General features: G+C 34.6%; 2 protein-coding genes across 6 annotated transcripts; both read left to right on the top strand.

The window, feature by feature from the left end:
* Positions 1–4,287: 4,287 nt before the first annotated feature.
* On the top strand, positions 4,288–6,631 carry LOC105169297 (uncharacterized). Of its 3 annotated transcripts, XM_088883199.1 has the most exons (3): positions 4,288–5,973; positions 6,061–6,142; positions 6,319–6,631. In XM_088883199.1, the coding sequence occupies exon 1, from the start codon at positions 4,578–4,580 to the stop codon at positions 5,547–5,549; it is 972 nt and encodes a 323-aa protein (XP_088739325.1). In that variant the 5' UTR covers positions 4,288–4,577; the 3' UTR covers positions 5,550–5,973; positions 6,061–6,142; positions 6,319–6,631. The 3 variants fall into 3 exon arrangements, with proteins under 3 accessions (XP_088739325.1, XP_088739323.1, XP_088739324.1); XM_088883197.1 differs by having other exon boundaries at positions 6,061–6,631; XM_088883198.1 differs by having other exon boundaries at positions 4,288–6,142.
* Positions 6,632–7,823: 1,192 nt separating this feature from the next.
* Positions 7,824–16,371, top strand: LOC105169296 (methylmalonate-semialdehyde dehydrogenase [acylating], mitochondrial). Of its 3 annotated transcripts, none has more exons than XM_011089667.3 (20): positions 7,824–8,012; positions 9,011–9,577; positions 10,322–10,419; positions 10,631–10,702; positions 10,782–10,943; positions 11,023–11,101; positions 11,547–11,701; positions 12,372–12,435; positions 12,709–12,788; positions 13,041–13,106; positions 13,302–13,352; positions 13,447–13,598; positions 13,903–13,993; positions 14,212–14,292; positions 14,741–14,818; positions 14,916–14,951; positions 15,056–15,099; positions 15,179–15,257; positions 15,497–15,587; positions 15,694–16,371. In XM_011089667.3, exons 2-20 carry the CDS (start codon positions 9,046–9,048, stop codon positions 16,086–16,088), a joined length of 2,406 nt encoding a protein of 801 aa, XP_011087969.1. In that variant the 5' UTR covers positions 7,824–8,012; positions 9,011–9,045; the 3' UTR covers positions 16,089–16,371. The 3 variants fall into 3 exon arrangements, with proteins under 3 accessions (XP_011087969.1, XP_088740185.1, XP_088740186.1); XM_088884059.1 differs by having other exon boundaries at positions 8,010–8,102; XM_088884060.1 differs by lacking the exon at positions 7,824–8,012 and adding an exon at positions 8,096–8,232.
* Positions 16,372–16,546: the final 175 nt, after the last annotated feature.

Raw genomic sequence — 16,546 nt, 5'->3', positions numbered from 1 at the left:
AGGTTGTTTTGGATTTAAATATATGTGTCCGATTCTTGCTATTTGGTCATTTTGATTTGATTCTGGTCATGTGTGTCGTTATACATGTACTAGTTGTTTTAAAATAAGTTATGGTAATATAAGTTTCAGATCAAAGTGCATATCAAATTTGAATTTCATCAATTTTTAAGATAATAAATAATTTACATAAAATTTAGGTCTTATACGTCTTGATGGATTAACCCAAAATAATGTATACGATTTGATGCATGTGATTTTAAACGAGTCCAATGAATTTGAACTTGAGCGATGGATCTCGAATGACTAAGAAAGAATTCGAGAGAAAAACTTCTGCAAATAAATGATTAGCATTTCGATGCTCAAATTAGTACTGGAGTTGAAGAATAATAATTCCAAATGAGTAAAGCCTGATGATGGAAAAATAGAAGCAAAATTGCGTCTAACAGTGCAATATACGTGTAGCAGAATAATAGCTAGATCTCTGCAGGTTGAAGGTATACCCCCGCCTGGGGATAGAATCTGAATTCATAGAGGAGTGTCCTCCGGAATAGATCGTGCCTCCTATTCCTGAGGTGGACGGATAAAGTTAGTTGAGATAAGACATGATTAAGCCTTATTTTTAGTGATTTTGCCGTTAGGGTCATTATATAGGTGAGGAAGGGAATCCATATATGAGGAGGAATATTGGTCCGTAGGGAATCTGATTGACTCAAGAGTCCAAGTTCTTGAGGAAATCTCCCACACCACGCGTACTCCATGCTAGCGGAAGATATACGTGGAGGGTCCAAGTGTATGCCACGTGGGCTTTAGAGAGGGATGTATGCATGGAGGCTGGGCTGACTGTCAGTATTTGCTCCACAATATCAGGCTAATTAAGCGGGCTTCCTCCACCTGTGCGACCGTATTTATGGAAGGAAGTCTTTGGGGGCCCTTGCTCGTTCTTGGGCTGCACCCATCACAATTATTCTTTTATGTTCAATTGAGTAATGGGCTGAAATATATTCAAATACAACTGATAAGTAGATAGATAACAAAATTCATGGCATTCATGCCCAATAGAAGCGAGCTCAAGCTGCAATTCAAAGCATATTCATATGTATAAAAAGGAGCCTTCATCACACCACAAGTTATTTACAACATAAGTCACCACACACGAAAAAGTCCATAATAAATCAAATGGGCTCAAGTCAAAAAACTTGCCACCACAACAAAATTTTGCAACCGCGAATGTTCCACATCTTTTTTGCATCAAATCCTTAAAGTCTTGATATTAAATTTCATAGTGACTCATAATCTGCTTAAGCATTCAGAAAAAATTACACATCCATATATAAAACAAACTTCAAGCCCATTTGATCGACATTCAAAGAGATAAATCAGAAAATTACCTTCATTTTAGAAACATTAACACCTTTTAATTTAAATTAATAAAATTCTTTTTTGTCCATATTTTTCCTATTACGTAATTATTTCTTACATACACGGAATTTATGTGAACAATTATTATATAATTAATTAATTACTTACTTTTCTCAACCATTGAGAAGAAATAAAAATTCCAAATGTTCTTCTAAATATATAATCTGTAAACGTCGTCGTAAGGAGATCACAGCCTCATACTCCCCTGTATATGCAGAATAGAGGAAATAAATGATCATGTGAAATCTAAGGAGATAGTGCGCTCAATCGTGGGCTGTATCTGGATACGGAGAGTTCCATTGGGCTTTAGATGTATGTGGGCCGTCCACCTGAGGCCCAATGGGCTGAGGAAATAATCTCTATATGTTTGTCAAGATATTAAAAATGACTACGTAAATTAGTATTCACATTAATGAGACCTAAAATCTAATAATTATTTATTGCTATTAGACACGCCTTTTAATAGGTCTAAAATAAACTTAAATAAAATTGATTAAATGGATAATTAACTACGGTTGTACTTGGATTCAAGGATTTAAAATTATAAATTTTAAATATTAAATAATAAAAATTTTTATATTTATAAATTTAAATGATTTCATATCCTTCAATTTTAATTTTCCACTATGTTTTGTTGAATATTGATGAATTTTAATTTTTTTAATTTCGAATTAAGTCATTTGAAAATTTATTTTTTTTTAAATTCTTTTCTCAAATCCAAATGCACTCGAAAGAAATTCAGCTACCAAGTGTTTTTAAATAAATCCCAAACCAAAAATAATAATAATAAAACATATAAGTTTGATAATTGGGAAGAATGCAAAATAAGTAAGGGGTATTGAGTTAGGTTGTGAGAAAAATATGGGATGGGATCTGGCCTAAAAAGAATCCTCTTTCTTGTGATTTACGAAGGCACTGAATCTTCTGGCTTTCATCATACTTATACCCCCCTCGTACCAATCAATACCATTAGAAATCAGACCTCACCCAAATATCAAATCAAAAATCTCATTAAATATTGGGTGATCACCGAAACGGGACATATGGTCGTTGTTATTTGAAAAAGTATATAATGCCTACTGACTTATGTGTTTCATGCACTATGTTATATTTGAGAAATAAAAACATACAAGTTTATATTTATATTTTGATGTAGGGATCACAGTTAAACTCATTGATTTCACCGAACGGCCTCACAATCTCCTAGTGGCTGAATGCCGCAAGATCAATGTGCTATTATATACGGGTCAAGTTATTCTGAACTTGACCCAATACCGTAGATGAGTCGTGTATCATTAAATACATTTTAGATCGATGTTTCAACATGCATATAAATTCTCAAGTTCCAGATATCAGATAAAATTGTATCTTTCGAAAATATTAAATAAAACAAAATATCACATGCGCTGGGCAAAACGACAAGATAAGAAAAATAACCAAGTACTAGAGAGCCGTTTGCTTTTTATTCTTGAAAAAATAATAATAATAAAAGGTCATGTGACAAGGACAAACTTGTAAATACCAAAGAGGGCCAGCAGGGAAGTTGGTATGTAAAGATGTCATAAATTTTTACCGTTTTTTCATTATAACTATACTAGTCGTTGTGGCACACTATTGTTGCATGTAGTAATAAATAATTTTTTATATTTTAATAAAATATATTTTAAATAAGTATAAAATATATAAATTAATACTTTAAAAAAAGAAAATTAATTCATGAATTAATGTGTAATTTAAAAAATTAGTTGAATGATATATTTGATTATACAAAAAATCGATGAGGTGGTGTTATTAACTGTCATTTATAAGTATGGAGTCCTTCTCCCTTTTATATTAGTATAGATGAACCCATTATAAATTGAAATTAAATGTGTAATAACATTAAGTATGAATAATTCCACTGTAAGAAAGGTAATAAAAATCCTTATGATAAAATAATTTGGTATTAACATAATAAAAATACCCTTCTTACTTTTTGTATTTTTTATTTTACTTCCTAATGTATGTTTTATTAAAAAGAATCCCAAAATACTTTTAGTAATTACTCAGATTTTATTTAAAAATAATATTTAAAATTTATATCTTTTTATAAATTATGTAGTACAAAAAATATTTATAAGTTCAATATATGCAAATATATTTGAAACAAAGTAAATTATTTATGTTAAAAATACATTAAATATGTCTAAATTCATAAGCATATTAAAAAGTATGTCATTTAACTTATTAATTTTTTATTCAATTATTTATACGCATAAATAAAATATATCTTATCATTACTCAAAAAATTATAAAATACTATAAATTAATTATATTATAGATTTGCATATTCTATTGTACATATATGTATGTTCGACGTAGTTATTTAATATTTTTTTTCAAAAAAAAATCAATATATATAGCAAACACACGCAAAAATTATATAAAATTTTTAAACAGTTATGTAAAAGATATAAGGACTGTAGACTAGTTATAAAAAACCATAAGTATTAGATAGTATTTATTTAAATAAAATTTTACAATAATTCAAATTATGTTTTAGGAAATAATTGTAATTAACACATTTTAGGGGTGCAAATGGTAATGGTATTTTCATCATAAAAAAATTAACCCATCTCACGAGAGGATATTTTGTTATATTTTATAGTTTAGAAAAATAAATGCAGTTCGTACATAGTCCAAATATGCAAAATATATTTAACCTTACAACATTTGACTTTATATTATTTTTCCAAGTATGTCACCTGCATTAGTTCTAAATAAAATGCATATATTTGATGCATTAAAGTTGGATATAATGTAATCAACTAAAAAAAATCTCCAAATTCTATCGAAAAAATTCCCCAATTAATTGACCTTCCAAATTATCCTAAAATTAAATTCCCCCACCATTCATTATCATTTATCCTCTCAATTTACCCAAGTCTTGCAAACACGACCTTTTTCCCTTTCTTGGACCCTTTCATCGTTTTTCCTGATTTTTCTGTTGGAACCTGTTGCTGCCACTGATAAGAAGTTGATGGCCTCGTTTTCTGCGCCAGCGCTACTCGCTTCTCCATGAGCCCCATTCCTCTCGATATCTCTATGATGTCTTAGAAGCACACTGTGGTGCTAGTATTCTGTACGCGTGTTTTTGCATTGAACAGATTGTCACCCACATGCAGTTTTTTGTTCGTCTCTACGCCTTCGTGGTTATGTGCTCTGTCCTTGGATTCCATAAGGGTTTTCTGAAGTTCGTTGTGGGGTGTTTCGTTTTGATGGATTGTGTCGCATGTTTGAAGCATTTTACCCGGGATTATGAACTGGGATGTGGGTTTTTCCTGTTTGGGAGATTCAAGCAGGTTTATGAATATTTGGGTCTGTTTTTGTTGTTTGGATTTGGGTTCAAGTTTTTGTACTGCGACAGGTTTTGCAGGGGTTTGGTTCGGTTTTTGTGCGATTTGAGAGGGAAATCGGGGGAGTGGAAAATAGGGTTTCGTTTAAAATATGTTCTTGCTGGAAAATCTGGGCTGTTCAAGCTCTTGAAGGAGGATTCATTCGTGCCCTTGATTGATAAAATGGAGGAAAGGGAAGAAATATCAGAGCTTTACACTGACTCTGACGGAAAAATTGATACTGATTCTGATGAACAATGTGTATATGATAGTGATGTTAATGAGGATGATGAAGAAGAGCATACAGATGAAGATGGTGAATCAGACGTTTCAACACTGAGGAAATTGATAAAGATTGAGCGGCAGAGGGCTAATGCGGCTCAGGCTGAACTAGCGAAAGAAAGGGCGGCTTCTGCAACTGCGGCCGAGGAGGCAATGGCGATGATTCTACGGCTTCAGAACGAAAAAAGCTTGATCGAAATGGAATTGAGTCAGTACAGAAGATTGGCTGAGGAGAAACAAATCCATGATCAAGAAGTGATTCGATCGTTGCAATGGCTTGTTTGGAGGCACGAATCCGAGAGGAGCTCATTGGAAGAACAGCTGAAACTGTGCAAGCAAAGGTTGGAACGCTTATCTAAAGATGAATGTGAAGAAGTTAAGGATGAAGCTCAGAGTTCCTTCAATGGAAGCATTTGGGACACTCTTGAGAATGTGCTTTATAGCTCCCGTGATGCTAACTTGTCGAATGAGTAAGTTCTTGTACAGGCACTCTGTTTCATGGAAATTTTGCATCCTTGTATTGGAGGAATCTGAATTGAATATACTAAGATGTTTTGTGGTAATAGAGAAAGAACATCATCATCATATACCTACTGGTCCCCTCTCAATCTTGTCTTAATGATGATTATCAATGCTTAGTGCGCTGGTGGTCCTCCCTAATCCCAGTTTTTCTTTTCTTTCTATGGTGTAAAGTTCAATGGCTGGCTAACCTAAGAAATTATAATGCTTTTCAAATTCTTGGACTTCTTGTTGTAGAATGTCTTTCATCTCTCTGAAAACTGGATTCAAATTTTCGAGGTGAAAACGTTGGTTTGTCACCGGTGCAGTATTTTAAATTAATACGGTCCGAGTATTACTTGCTATACGGAAAACAGATCTGCGACTCGAGTTATCTCAGGTATTTTGTAATATTAATAAGTTAAAACATAGAAGAGCGAGCTTATGGTTTCTTCATTCGGTGAATTGATAAGTCATAATACTTCAGAACAGTCATACAATCATTCAGGCCAAGTTGTAAGCATTGTTCTAGGTTGTTGCTCATGTGGGATGCCTCTGATGATCTCCTGGTAAGGCCGTTGCAATAAAAAAAAAACGTTTGATTTTCGACGTCCCTGCTAATACGTGTTTGTTGACGGGGGAGGGGGTCTTTTCTGCTTGTGGTATTCCAATAATACTTGCACACATTTTCATTTGTTTTTGCCTTCATAAAGTAGTCCTGTTGTGTCATCTGCTGCCGGTGTAGGATAATGTTTCGGTTCATACAGCAAGTTTCATGTCGTCGTTTCTGCTCAGATAGGATTTGTGTATCTCCTGCGGAACTTTCGTGCTCACGCAGCCTTGATTCCAGCAAGCTACCTGCAATCTGTTAAGCTGGTAACCTGCTGTTTCTTGAAGTCAGGAGCAATGTGAAATATGTTTGAGCTTTGAGCTGCAATTGCGTTTGAGAAACTATACATAGTTAATAGTGTGTTTATGATGATTATTGCATAAGCAGTGGCTTCGATGCAAATTGTCTGAAACTAGAATACATTATAAATTAAATTGTAACATGCAGATATGTGGTCTTATTGAGGTTGCTATGTATGTTTTATCAGCTGAGATCAGATTTTTGAAGTCCTGATTCAGTGAATATTTAAATTGCAATTTGGCACCTGTCAGAAAAATTATTGAGAAACTATAAAAGAAAGAAAAAAAAAAAAAGAAAAGAAGAAGCGGCTGAATTCAACAACGGTCGAAATATGATAAGAAAATAGTTTAATATAAGGTTTATTTAAAGGGTAAATTACATTGGGCTTCGGGAAATTTTTCTTAATTACAAATATCCATCGTTGTTTGAAAAATTACAAATAACTGAATTTAACTACAAATATTATAATATATACCCCCTTCCGATGAGTTGTCGAGCCAAATATACTATTGTTTAACTTCACTTAAATTTTTATATTGTTCGAAAATTTGCGTTTGAATTTTATTAATTATTGATCTAATCGAGCTCATACGAGTTTTAATTGGATCAAATATGAGTTGAGTTTGAACAATCTGATATTTTTAAGTATATTTTAATTATTTTCGCACTAAGCGAAATGAGTTTGATTTATCGAATAGAATTTGTAATAAAATTTGGCTTGTTAATCTTAATAAATTAAATTAAACAAACTTTTATCCATCGACTGCAATTAAATGTCAATAGTTTGATTTATTTTTACCCCTAGACAAAATAATATTTTATTATAAATTTTATTGCATCTTTTATTCTATTCAATATGCACAATCATATATAAATATTGTCATTTGTTTTTTCTTTTTTAACGACATATGGTGTTCGTATATTAACCTGATGTACTAAGATTTGAAATAAAAAATTAATCAAAAAATCAAGCGAAAATGAAATTGCTAATAGAATGTGAAATATAAGAACTTAATTTTTATTCTATTTATTTGTTTAAAAAAATAATAAATTACAACAAACTCTCTTGATATTTATTATAATTATAAATAATTTTTTTATTAATTAAAAATACAAATACTCCGTTAAAATTAATGACCGTTTGGCAATACCCCTTTGTGACAATCTATTGCAAAAAGTGACCATTAATTTGAGAAAATATTTATAATTTTTGAAATATTAATCGAATATTTGTTTTTATAAATTTGTAATTATTATTAAAAAGGGGGATTTCGGGCTAGGGCCGGAATCCAGCCCGTTGACAAATTCTCAAGATTAGAAAAGCCCTCGGAAGTCCGAATTAGGGTTATCGCTATCGCCAGTTCTCCGTCGTTGCTTCCACACTCTCTTTACAGAAAAAAGAAAAAAAGAAAAAAGGAAAACAAAAAAAATAAAGAAAACGAAAACAGCAAACGGCCGTTTCACTTTCCAACTCGGGAAAACTATAACCTTCCCGTCGCCGTTTCATCTCCGTCAAATCTCAGTCACCGGTAAAACCCTCTTATTTTCTCTCTGTTAATTTGCCAAAGAGTTGGAATTCCACAATTCTAATGAATCCCATTTGATCAGAGATGTTTTTGGTATTTGTGTGATTATCAAGTAGTTGTAATTGTAATGTTTCACTTATTTTGTCTGTGTATGTATGCTTTGTCTTCTTGGATTTTTGAGTTGTGCAAATGTAATGTAGATTGCGGAGGATCGTTCCAATGAGTTGAGTTTACTTGCTGCTGAGTTAAATTGTTTGGTGAATTTTTAGTGTGTATTAATTGTTTCAGTGCTTTTTTGAGGTTGTGGTTACTAGTTATTTAATGTTCAGATCATCATTTTCAGGATGATCCTGTTCGCTATTGTTAATGTTTTTGTTTCAGGAAGTGTGGGATTTGAGTTGCATATTATGGCCCTGCAATTTTAGCATCAATGTGGCTTTATTTGGCTTGTGCATGAAAACATGTCTATATGAATTTATGAAATGTAGTTATTATGAATTGACATGGAGAAATAGTTGCACTTATTTTGAGATTGGTTTGAGTTTACAGATTATTATATACTGAGTTTTCTGGATACCTGATTTTTAGACTGTAAAATGTAAAATGAGTGATCAAGCATAAGTTTCTTGTCATACACCTATCAACCATCTAGCAGTTCTCTGATCTAGAGGGTTAAGAAGATTCTGGTAAAGAAGTTTTTTGCGAGAATCCTCCTTATGTAATACATCCAGCATATTTCACATGCTCGGGTTCACTTGGTAAAAGATTTTGCCCCAAAAAGATAAAATATAAACTTGATAATTTGGTTTTCCAACTTGTTTCAGAGATATACCAACTTAAATCAAATGGTTATTTAGCGTTTGCATATATGTATTGATGATTGTTACTATTGTTGTTGTTATTACTCACCCAGCCTTTTCATTTGCCCCACGCATTAATAGAATCTGAGTGTATTTGGTTGTCATGGTTTAGAGGGTATGTTTACTCCACTTTGTATGTAGGTTTGCCCTTCTTTTGATTTGCTCGGACCAGTTACATGGAGTTAGATGAAACTCGACAGATGCTTCCACCGCCACCTGGGAGTTTCATTGATCGTGAAGAACTTATTCAGCATGTTGGGGAGTTTGCCATCTCTCAGGGCTATGTTGTTACCATTAAACAGTCTAAGAAGGAAAAAGTTGTAGTCCTTGGTTGTGATAGAGGAGGTGTTTATCGGGATAGGCGTAAGACTGTTGATGAGGCGTCTGGTGAACATCTGCGCAAAAGGAAATCTGGTTCTCGACTTACAAACTGTCCATTTGAGCTTGTGGGTAAGAAGGAGGATGGCTTGTGGGTACTTACTGTTAAGAATGGTTCACACAATCATGAACCCATGAAGGACATGTCTGAACATCCTTCTGCACGTCGCTTCAATGAGAAAGAAGTTATGCTAATTAAAGAAATGACAGAAGCAGGTTTAAAGCCACGCCAGATACTTAAAAGACTTAGACAAACAAACCCCGAGCTCTTATCTACACCAAAACATGTTTATAATGTGAAAGCCAAGCTCCGTCAAGGAAATCTTACAGGTCTGAGTTTCCTTTATTCCTTTTTGAGTTTGGTAAATCTGTTAATTTCGCAATTATCGTAATCATTGTCATTCATTCTTAAATAATCCAAAACCCTGACCTTGCTTTGTATCTTAGAGTTTAAGATGTGTCCACTGCATTATGCCAATCTCTCATATTTGTAGTTGTTTACTACCTTCAAATTAGTCTAAAACCTTTTGTTGTTCTTTATTTTAGTAAGAAAAAGATTTAATAATAGCAAGAAGTGATCACATGGCCGAGAAAGTGGAGTCTCTAGAGCACATGGAAACAATCACAAAGAAATGATTTAGACAAATATCTCTGTTCTCACAGCGTATCAGATGGAGAGCAAAAAACCTCCCACCTTAGTCCACAAAGAAGATATAAAAAAATATGCTACAATGGTATAAAGCTGTTGTTTAGAAGATTAAGGTGGTTCTTATCCAAATTGGCTAGATTTTAGCTGTCATAGATTCGAATCACATCATTAAGATATCCAAAATCTTATTAATAATGAAATTAAATAAAAGCAGCGAAGGCTCTTCATCTCCATGAAAGCAGCAAACGGTTGCTGCCTTAATCAATTTATTGTATTAAAAGAAGTATGAAAACTTTTTGGTGAACTACCTCAGATAAACATCTGCGTTTTTTAGCGAATCAGTGGTGTTTATTGCCTCATACACCAAAACCTTAGTGTATTCTGTTTTCACCTGCATTTTACCTTCTTTATGTCTTGTGCTGCAGTGAGGAGATTGAAGACGTTGCGATCTCCTACAGCTGCTGATGGGAACTCTGACCCTTCAACATCTTTTGAGCCATCATGGAAGAAACGGTACCCCCCGGTAATTTCACATAGGCGAACATTTGTAATTATTCACTAGCGATATAGATCGATGAATGCTAGGCTTATTTTCTCTGTTAATCGATTTTAAGTTACTTAGGCTGTCCCAAAAAATCGGATTTGTGCCCTATAATTGGGTGTTTTGTGGATTTCAAATTGGGGATTATGTCTGATCTGTGATTTGGAAATTTTGTTTTATTTATGACTTGCAGAGGGTCCCAAATCTCATTGGTGGCAGATTTATTGATTCACAATCATCAACATTTATCGATGTGTTAAACCCTGTGAGTGCTGAGAATCTACATATGCCATCACTCTTCTTCTTCTAGGTCCCCGTTTCTAATAATTCATAATCAATTATAGGCAACACAGCAAGTGGTTGCACAAGTTCCTTTGTCTACGGGTGAGGAACTTAAGGCTGCAGTATTTGCAGCAAAAAGAGCGTTTATGCCATGGCGAAATACCCCAGTTACAACTCGTCAACGCATTATGTTCAAGCTTCAAGAGCTTATTCGCCGGGATACTGTAAGCTTTTGCAACTCTCGTGCTGACTGTTTTAGTTGTTAAAGATTCATTAACTGGATTCGTTTTAATTGTTTTCCAGGATAAGCTTGCCAGCAATATAACAGCAGAGCAGGGTAAGACATTGAAGGATGCATTTAATGATATCTCCCGTGGGATTGGTGAGTTTATCTTTTACTTCAATTTTTAGTTGATTGGACCATATGGTACTTGTAATGGAAACATTAAGTTTCCTGTTGGAACTTGGTAGTTAGATGGATTCAATTGGAACATAGTTTGAAAATAGAACATGACAAGTTGATTGACCTTATATTTTAAGTGAATATATATATGTATATATGTACCTACTTTTTTCTGCAGTGCTTTAGATATTTGCCAAATCCTAAGAGTTTTGTAAAAGCAGATAGCAGAAGTAGAACTGGTTGGATATCCACTTCCTTTCTTTTGTGGGTTTTGCTTAAAGATTTAATTTAGCTAAAGAATAACATGAATGGAATTGAATGCAGAAAAAGAATAACTTGGTTAGAAAATTTTTCATTCATTCTCAAAATTCAGCATTCCTAAGCGCTGCCAGTTGGTCATTTCCATAATCTGTATTTTATTCAGAGCTTGTTGAACATGCTTGTGGGATGGCAAATTTGCATATGGGGGACTTCTTTTCGAATATATCAAATGGAATTGATACTTATAGCATCCGTGAGCCCCTTGGTGTTTGCGCTGGGATATGCTCTTTCAATTTTCCAGCCATGATTCCATTATTGGTATGCTTTATGCTCTCTTTGCTTTTTCCTTCTGTAAGCCACATTTTGTTTCGTTTTCGCGTTCATTTATCACTACAATCTTACTATGCTTCTTATCAAATACCACTGAATTGCTGGCATTATTAACATTATGGAATATGGAATTATCACTACAATCTTGTTAATATGGAATTTGTAATAAAAATGTGGATAACCTTTTACTATTTCCCTCTGAAGGAAATGAGTAGTTGTCCTGTTTTAAGTACAAGTTCTTTTCGATAATTTTGGACCATGTTACACTAAAGAAATCATCAGAAACATCCGAAGTGAAAAAGAAAAAGGGCGATGCAATGCTTAATCAGCTAACTATGTGAAGGACCAGAAATGGTCTCTAGCAGATTTTATGCACTATTTACACATAGGTAACAAACGCAAGTGAGGCAAAATTAGATGAATTAAATTATAAGTAGGAAGAATTTCTGGCTTGAGACTTGGAGGGATTTCTGTACTTTTTAGTCATATATTCCATTTTGCTAGAACTGACCACACAAGTTTCCATGGAAACTTAAGAAGGTGATCCCCTTCAAATTTCAAATTTCTGTTTTTCCTGATAATTGTCTTCCTGATACTGTTTTCAAGTCTCATAGGTTTCCCAGTGTTCTTATTCTCACTGCTCAGCAATTCTCTGCAGATGTTTCCAATTGCTGTTACATGTGGCAATACCTTTATACTAAAACCATCTGAGAAAACACCAGGTATTATTTATAGGATGCAGCATAAAAACTTAAAGCATATATGGTTGGAATGATACTTGATGCTATAATAGTTTCTGTTTATTTTAGCACTCTTATTTAGTGTGGTTATTGGGATTTTCCCCACTTTCTGTATGGTGGTATTCCCTTGAACATTACCTTGTTGTGCTTGTAAATTGACTTCCGTATTTTTGCTTACAAGCTGTTCCTCATTTTTCTTAGAAAGTACTACCATTTTTTTGTCAATCACCATCCCTGCACCTTCCTTGCTTTCAGGGGCTTGTGTGCATCTTGCCGAGTTAGCAATGGAGGCTGGGTTGCCGAATGGTGTCCTAAATATTATTCATGGAACCAATGTAAGCTTTGAGTTTGTCCTTGCAACTTGTCTCTAAGATATCCTTGTTTTTCATCTGCCCCCCTGAGCGATCATGAGCTGTTTCTATAAGTTCTTAGTTGGAAATTGTATATTGCACTTGCGTGATGGTTTCTGAATTTTCGCATTGCAAAATCTGCTTTGGGATATATTGTACGGAAAAAATTAATTCATTTTTATTGGGTGTTCATACATGCGACTGATTTTTGAATTATTTTATCTTGAGATCCTGTAGGACATCATTGATGCCATCTGTGATGATGACGAAATCAAAGCTGTGTCCTATATAGGCTCAGATGCAGTGAGTTTCCTTTGGCATATTGTTCTATCTGTTGCTGATAGTGTGTATGTGCAACTCACTATGATGTTTTATTTGGCACAAACTTCGTGCTGCTAACAAGTACCAAATATTTGTTTCTCATCAGTAATCATGGTCATTTGACAGATCAAGGTAATAAAGATTCCTGATATCTCACATAATCTTTTTTGTTTCCAGCCTGGGATGTATGTTCATGCAAGGGCATCTGCTAACAGTAAGCGTGTTCAGGTGAAAGAAGTTCTCTAGTTGTTGGGCAGTTCTCTGGCTCTTGCTTGATACTGTCTACAGCATTCTTTAATTGATCTTTTCCCATTTTCTTCAGATCAATGTTGGTGCCAAGAGTCATGCTGTTGTCATGCCAGATGCAAATATTGATGCTACTTTAAATGCTTTGATATCTGCTGGCTTTGGCTCTGCAGTACAGAGGTTTACAGCTATCAGCAGTATTATTTTTGTCGGGGGGTCAAAGTCTTGGTATGTCCTGCATGCATAATTTTAGTTGCCGTGGTTTAATCTTGTGGAAAGGCTGCACTTTGATGATCTTAACAATGAAAGGGGCTATTGGGATTGGGGGGGGGGGGGGCTGTTCAGCAGATTTATAGGAAGCTTTTACCGTATGATTTATTATTCAGAAAGGCTATTTTATTTTATATCACAGCTCACTGTACTGGACTATATTATGTGTTCTTTTGTTCCCTGTTGGATTCTCTGGCCATTACTGTGATAAACAGTCCTCCCTGAACTTCCATGAGGAAAATTTGTGGTTTAATTTTGCCAGGGAAGATAAGCTAGTAGAGCGTGCCATGTCACTCAAAGTAGATGCTGGAACTGAACCTGGTGCAGACATTGGTCCTGTGATCAGTAAGCAGGTGCAGTGATGGATACACTTTTTTGCTTCTTAATATTCAGCTGACTTTTCAGATTGAAATTAGATACATGTGCACTTGTATAGTGGAAGCTTATATTATCTGCTCCTCCATTAGTTCTCTAATTATTGCAGTTAGTAAAGAGAGCGGAGGCTCTCTATCCATATGCTATTTGTTCAAACATTTAGATTTAGTTATTGTTTGTTTTTTGGAATCTTCAGGTTAAAGAACGGATTTCCAGGGTGATCCAAACATTTGTTGATAATGGTGCAAGATTAGTTCTTGATGGGAGAAAGATTATGGTATGTTTCATATCTTCTACTCTGCCCATTTTTATGATTCCAGAGTCCTGCATAAAAGGTACAGGCGGCTGTAAATTTTGTTAAATAGTGTAAAAATGCTTGGATGCTGTCATGGAGTTAAATTTTTGTTCCTATTTTCTTGAAATGTTTCTAGAATATCATGTTACCTAAGACCTGTTGCTTTCTCTTAAATGACGTCATACAATGCACATATGAGTAAACACAGTGCTTTGAGATTTTGTTAAAGAGAATGTTAAATTATACGTCCCGCTTATTTTGTATTTGCAGTTGAGTATCCGCGTTCTGATGCATGTTTATTTACCTCATTTTCCTGTCCCCTACACAAATTGCTCCCCTTCAAATTTGAAACCAGAGCAACCGAGCAAGTGACTAGTACTTATGAATGATAATTTAATTTATTAACTTGTAATTTTATGATAAAAAATAGGTTCCCAAATACGAGCTGGGAAACTTTGTTGGGCCCACAATCTTAACTAACATCACGGAAGACATGGATTGTTACAAGGTATATAGTTTTTTTTCTAACAGAAACTCCTGGTGTATTGGTCTATGGGGATGATGAAAACTAATATGCACCCATTGTTTATTGTTGATGTATGCAGGAAGAAATATTGGGTCCAGTTCTTCTTTGCATGCAGGTAGTTCTATATTATATATTTCTATTCCGTAACATAATCTTTATTGCTGCTATTATTTGCTAAGTTCATTAATATTCATCTTGTCTTGACCTTCTCATGCTCAGGCTGGAAGCTTAGATGAGGCAATAAGCATTGTTAACAGAAACAAGTATATTTATTCCGCTTGGTTATTTGTAAGTTTCAGTATCTTGTAGATCGTCTTTGACCTAATTGTTTACCTGGAGCAGACATGGAAATGGAGCTTCAATTTTTACATCCTCTTGTGCTGCTGCAAGGAAATTTCAGATTGAGGTCGAGTCTGGACAGGTAGTCATTTTTCACCATGTCTATAGGTTTCTGCAGACTATGCAACCTTTTACGCTGGGATTTTCTTTATCCATTGAGTATTTGTCTAGAATAGTATATGGCTTTTCAAATTCAATTTTAATTGTCTATGTTACAGATTACGTTCATCTATGTTCCCATGAAATTGATTTCTTGATGTGAAAACTTTTTTGCGATTGTTGTTTCCTTTTCTGTTTTGATGCTAATTTGTTTGAATCCAGGTCGGTGTAAATGTGGCTATTCCAGCCCCATTGCCTGTGTTCTCATTTACTGGCTCCAAAGCTTCGTTTACCGGAGATATCAACTTTTACGGTACACAGACTAAATACAAAGGCATCCATACGAGCTTCTGATAGCGGTTGCTGAAACTGGATTTTCTTTTCCCCTGACTAGTATTTATCTTCCTTATGACTTGCAGGTAAAGCTGGACTTCAATTTTACACCCAGATAAAAACCGTGACTCAGCAGTGGAAGGACTTCTCGAACAGTGGGATGTCTTTGTCTGTGTTAAACACAGATGATGCACCTAGTAACAGTGGAGAACCCCATACATTGCAATCCCTCGACTTCCCAGGTAACGATGTATCGTTGGGTTTGCATTTGAGGGATTTCTCAAACGGTGAAGGGGTAACTCTACCACTGCATCATGATCTTCCTAGTCATGAAGGGGTATCTCTGCCGTTGCATTCAAAGGATTTTCCAAGTAGCGATGCGGAATCTCTTGTAGAACAATCACGGGACATGCCAAATAGCCATGGAATATCTCCATCAATTCCCGCATTGGATGGATCCCAGTGGACTCTACACTTTTAGTTGTTTACCTCTCTCTCCCTCTCTCCTCAATGTGGTAATATTTGAATCTTGTTAGTATTGGGTACAAGAATTCAATGTGTTTGATCATTTCAGATTTAGGCTGAAGAAAGAGTTGGAAGGAGTGAGCAGCAGCTTAGACTTACAGAAATTGTTATGTTGTGTGTATTTAATCAGCCATACTCAGCTGCACGCATTGAGGCTTGAGCAACAGTTGTAATATGTCCCATACAGATACAGTTGCCCTCTCATACATAGTATACTATACCCCCTTTATCTGCACTTACTCTGATTCTCAAAAAAGTATTTCACTTTCAGTTTATGTTTATTGTCAAATATTTGAAAAAGTGCTCCTCAGAATTGATTGTACTCAGGAACTGATCAAGTTTGAAAGTTCTTGGCCGTACATAAAAGCCAAAGTATTTTAAACGAAGTAAAATATCATAAATAGAGATAAATAA

Source organism: Sesamum indicum, linkage group LG8 (assembly GCF_026168435.1).
Source record: "Sesamum indicum cultivar Baizhima isolate 11 linkage group LG8, ASM2616843v1, whole genome shotgun sequence".
Lineage (NCBI taxonomy): Eukaryota > Viridiplantae > Streptophyta > Magnoliopsida > Lamiales > Pedaliaceae > Sesamum > Sesamum indicum.
This window is presented reverse-complemented; position numbering and strand designations above follow the sequence as displayed.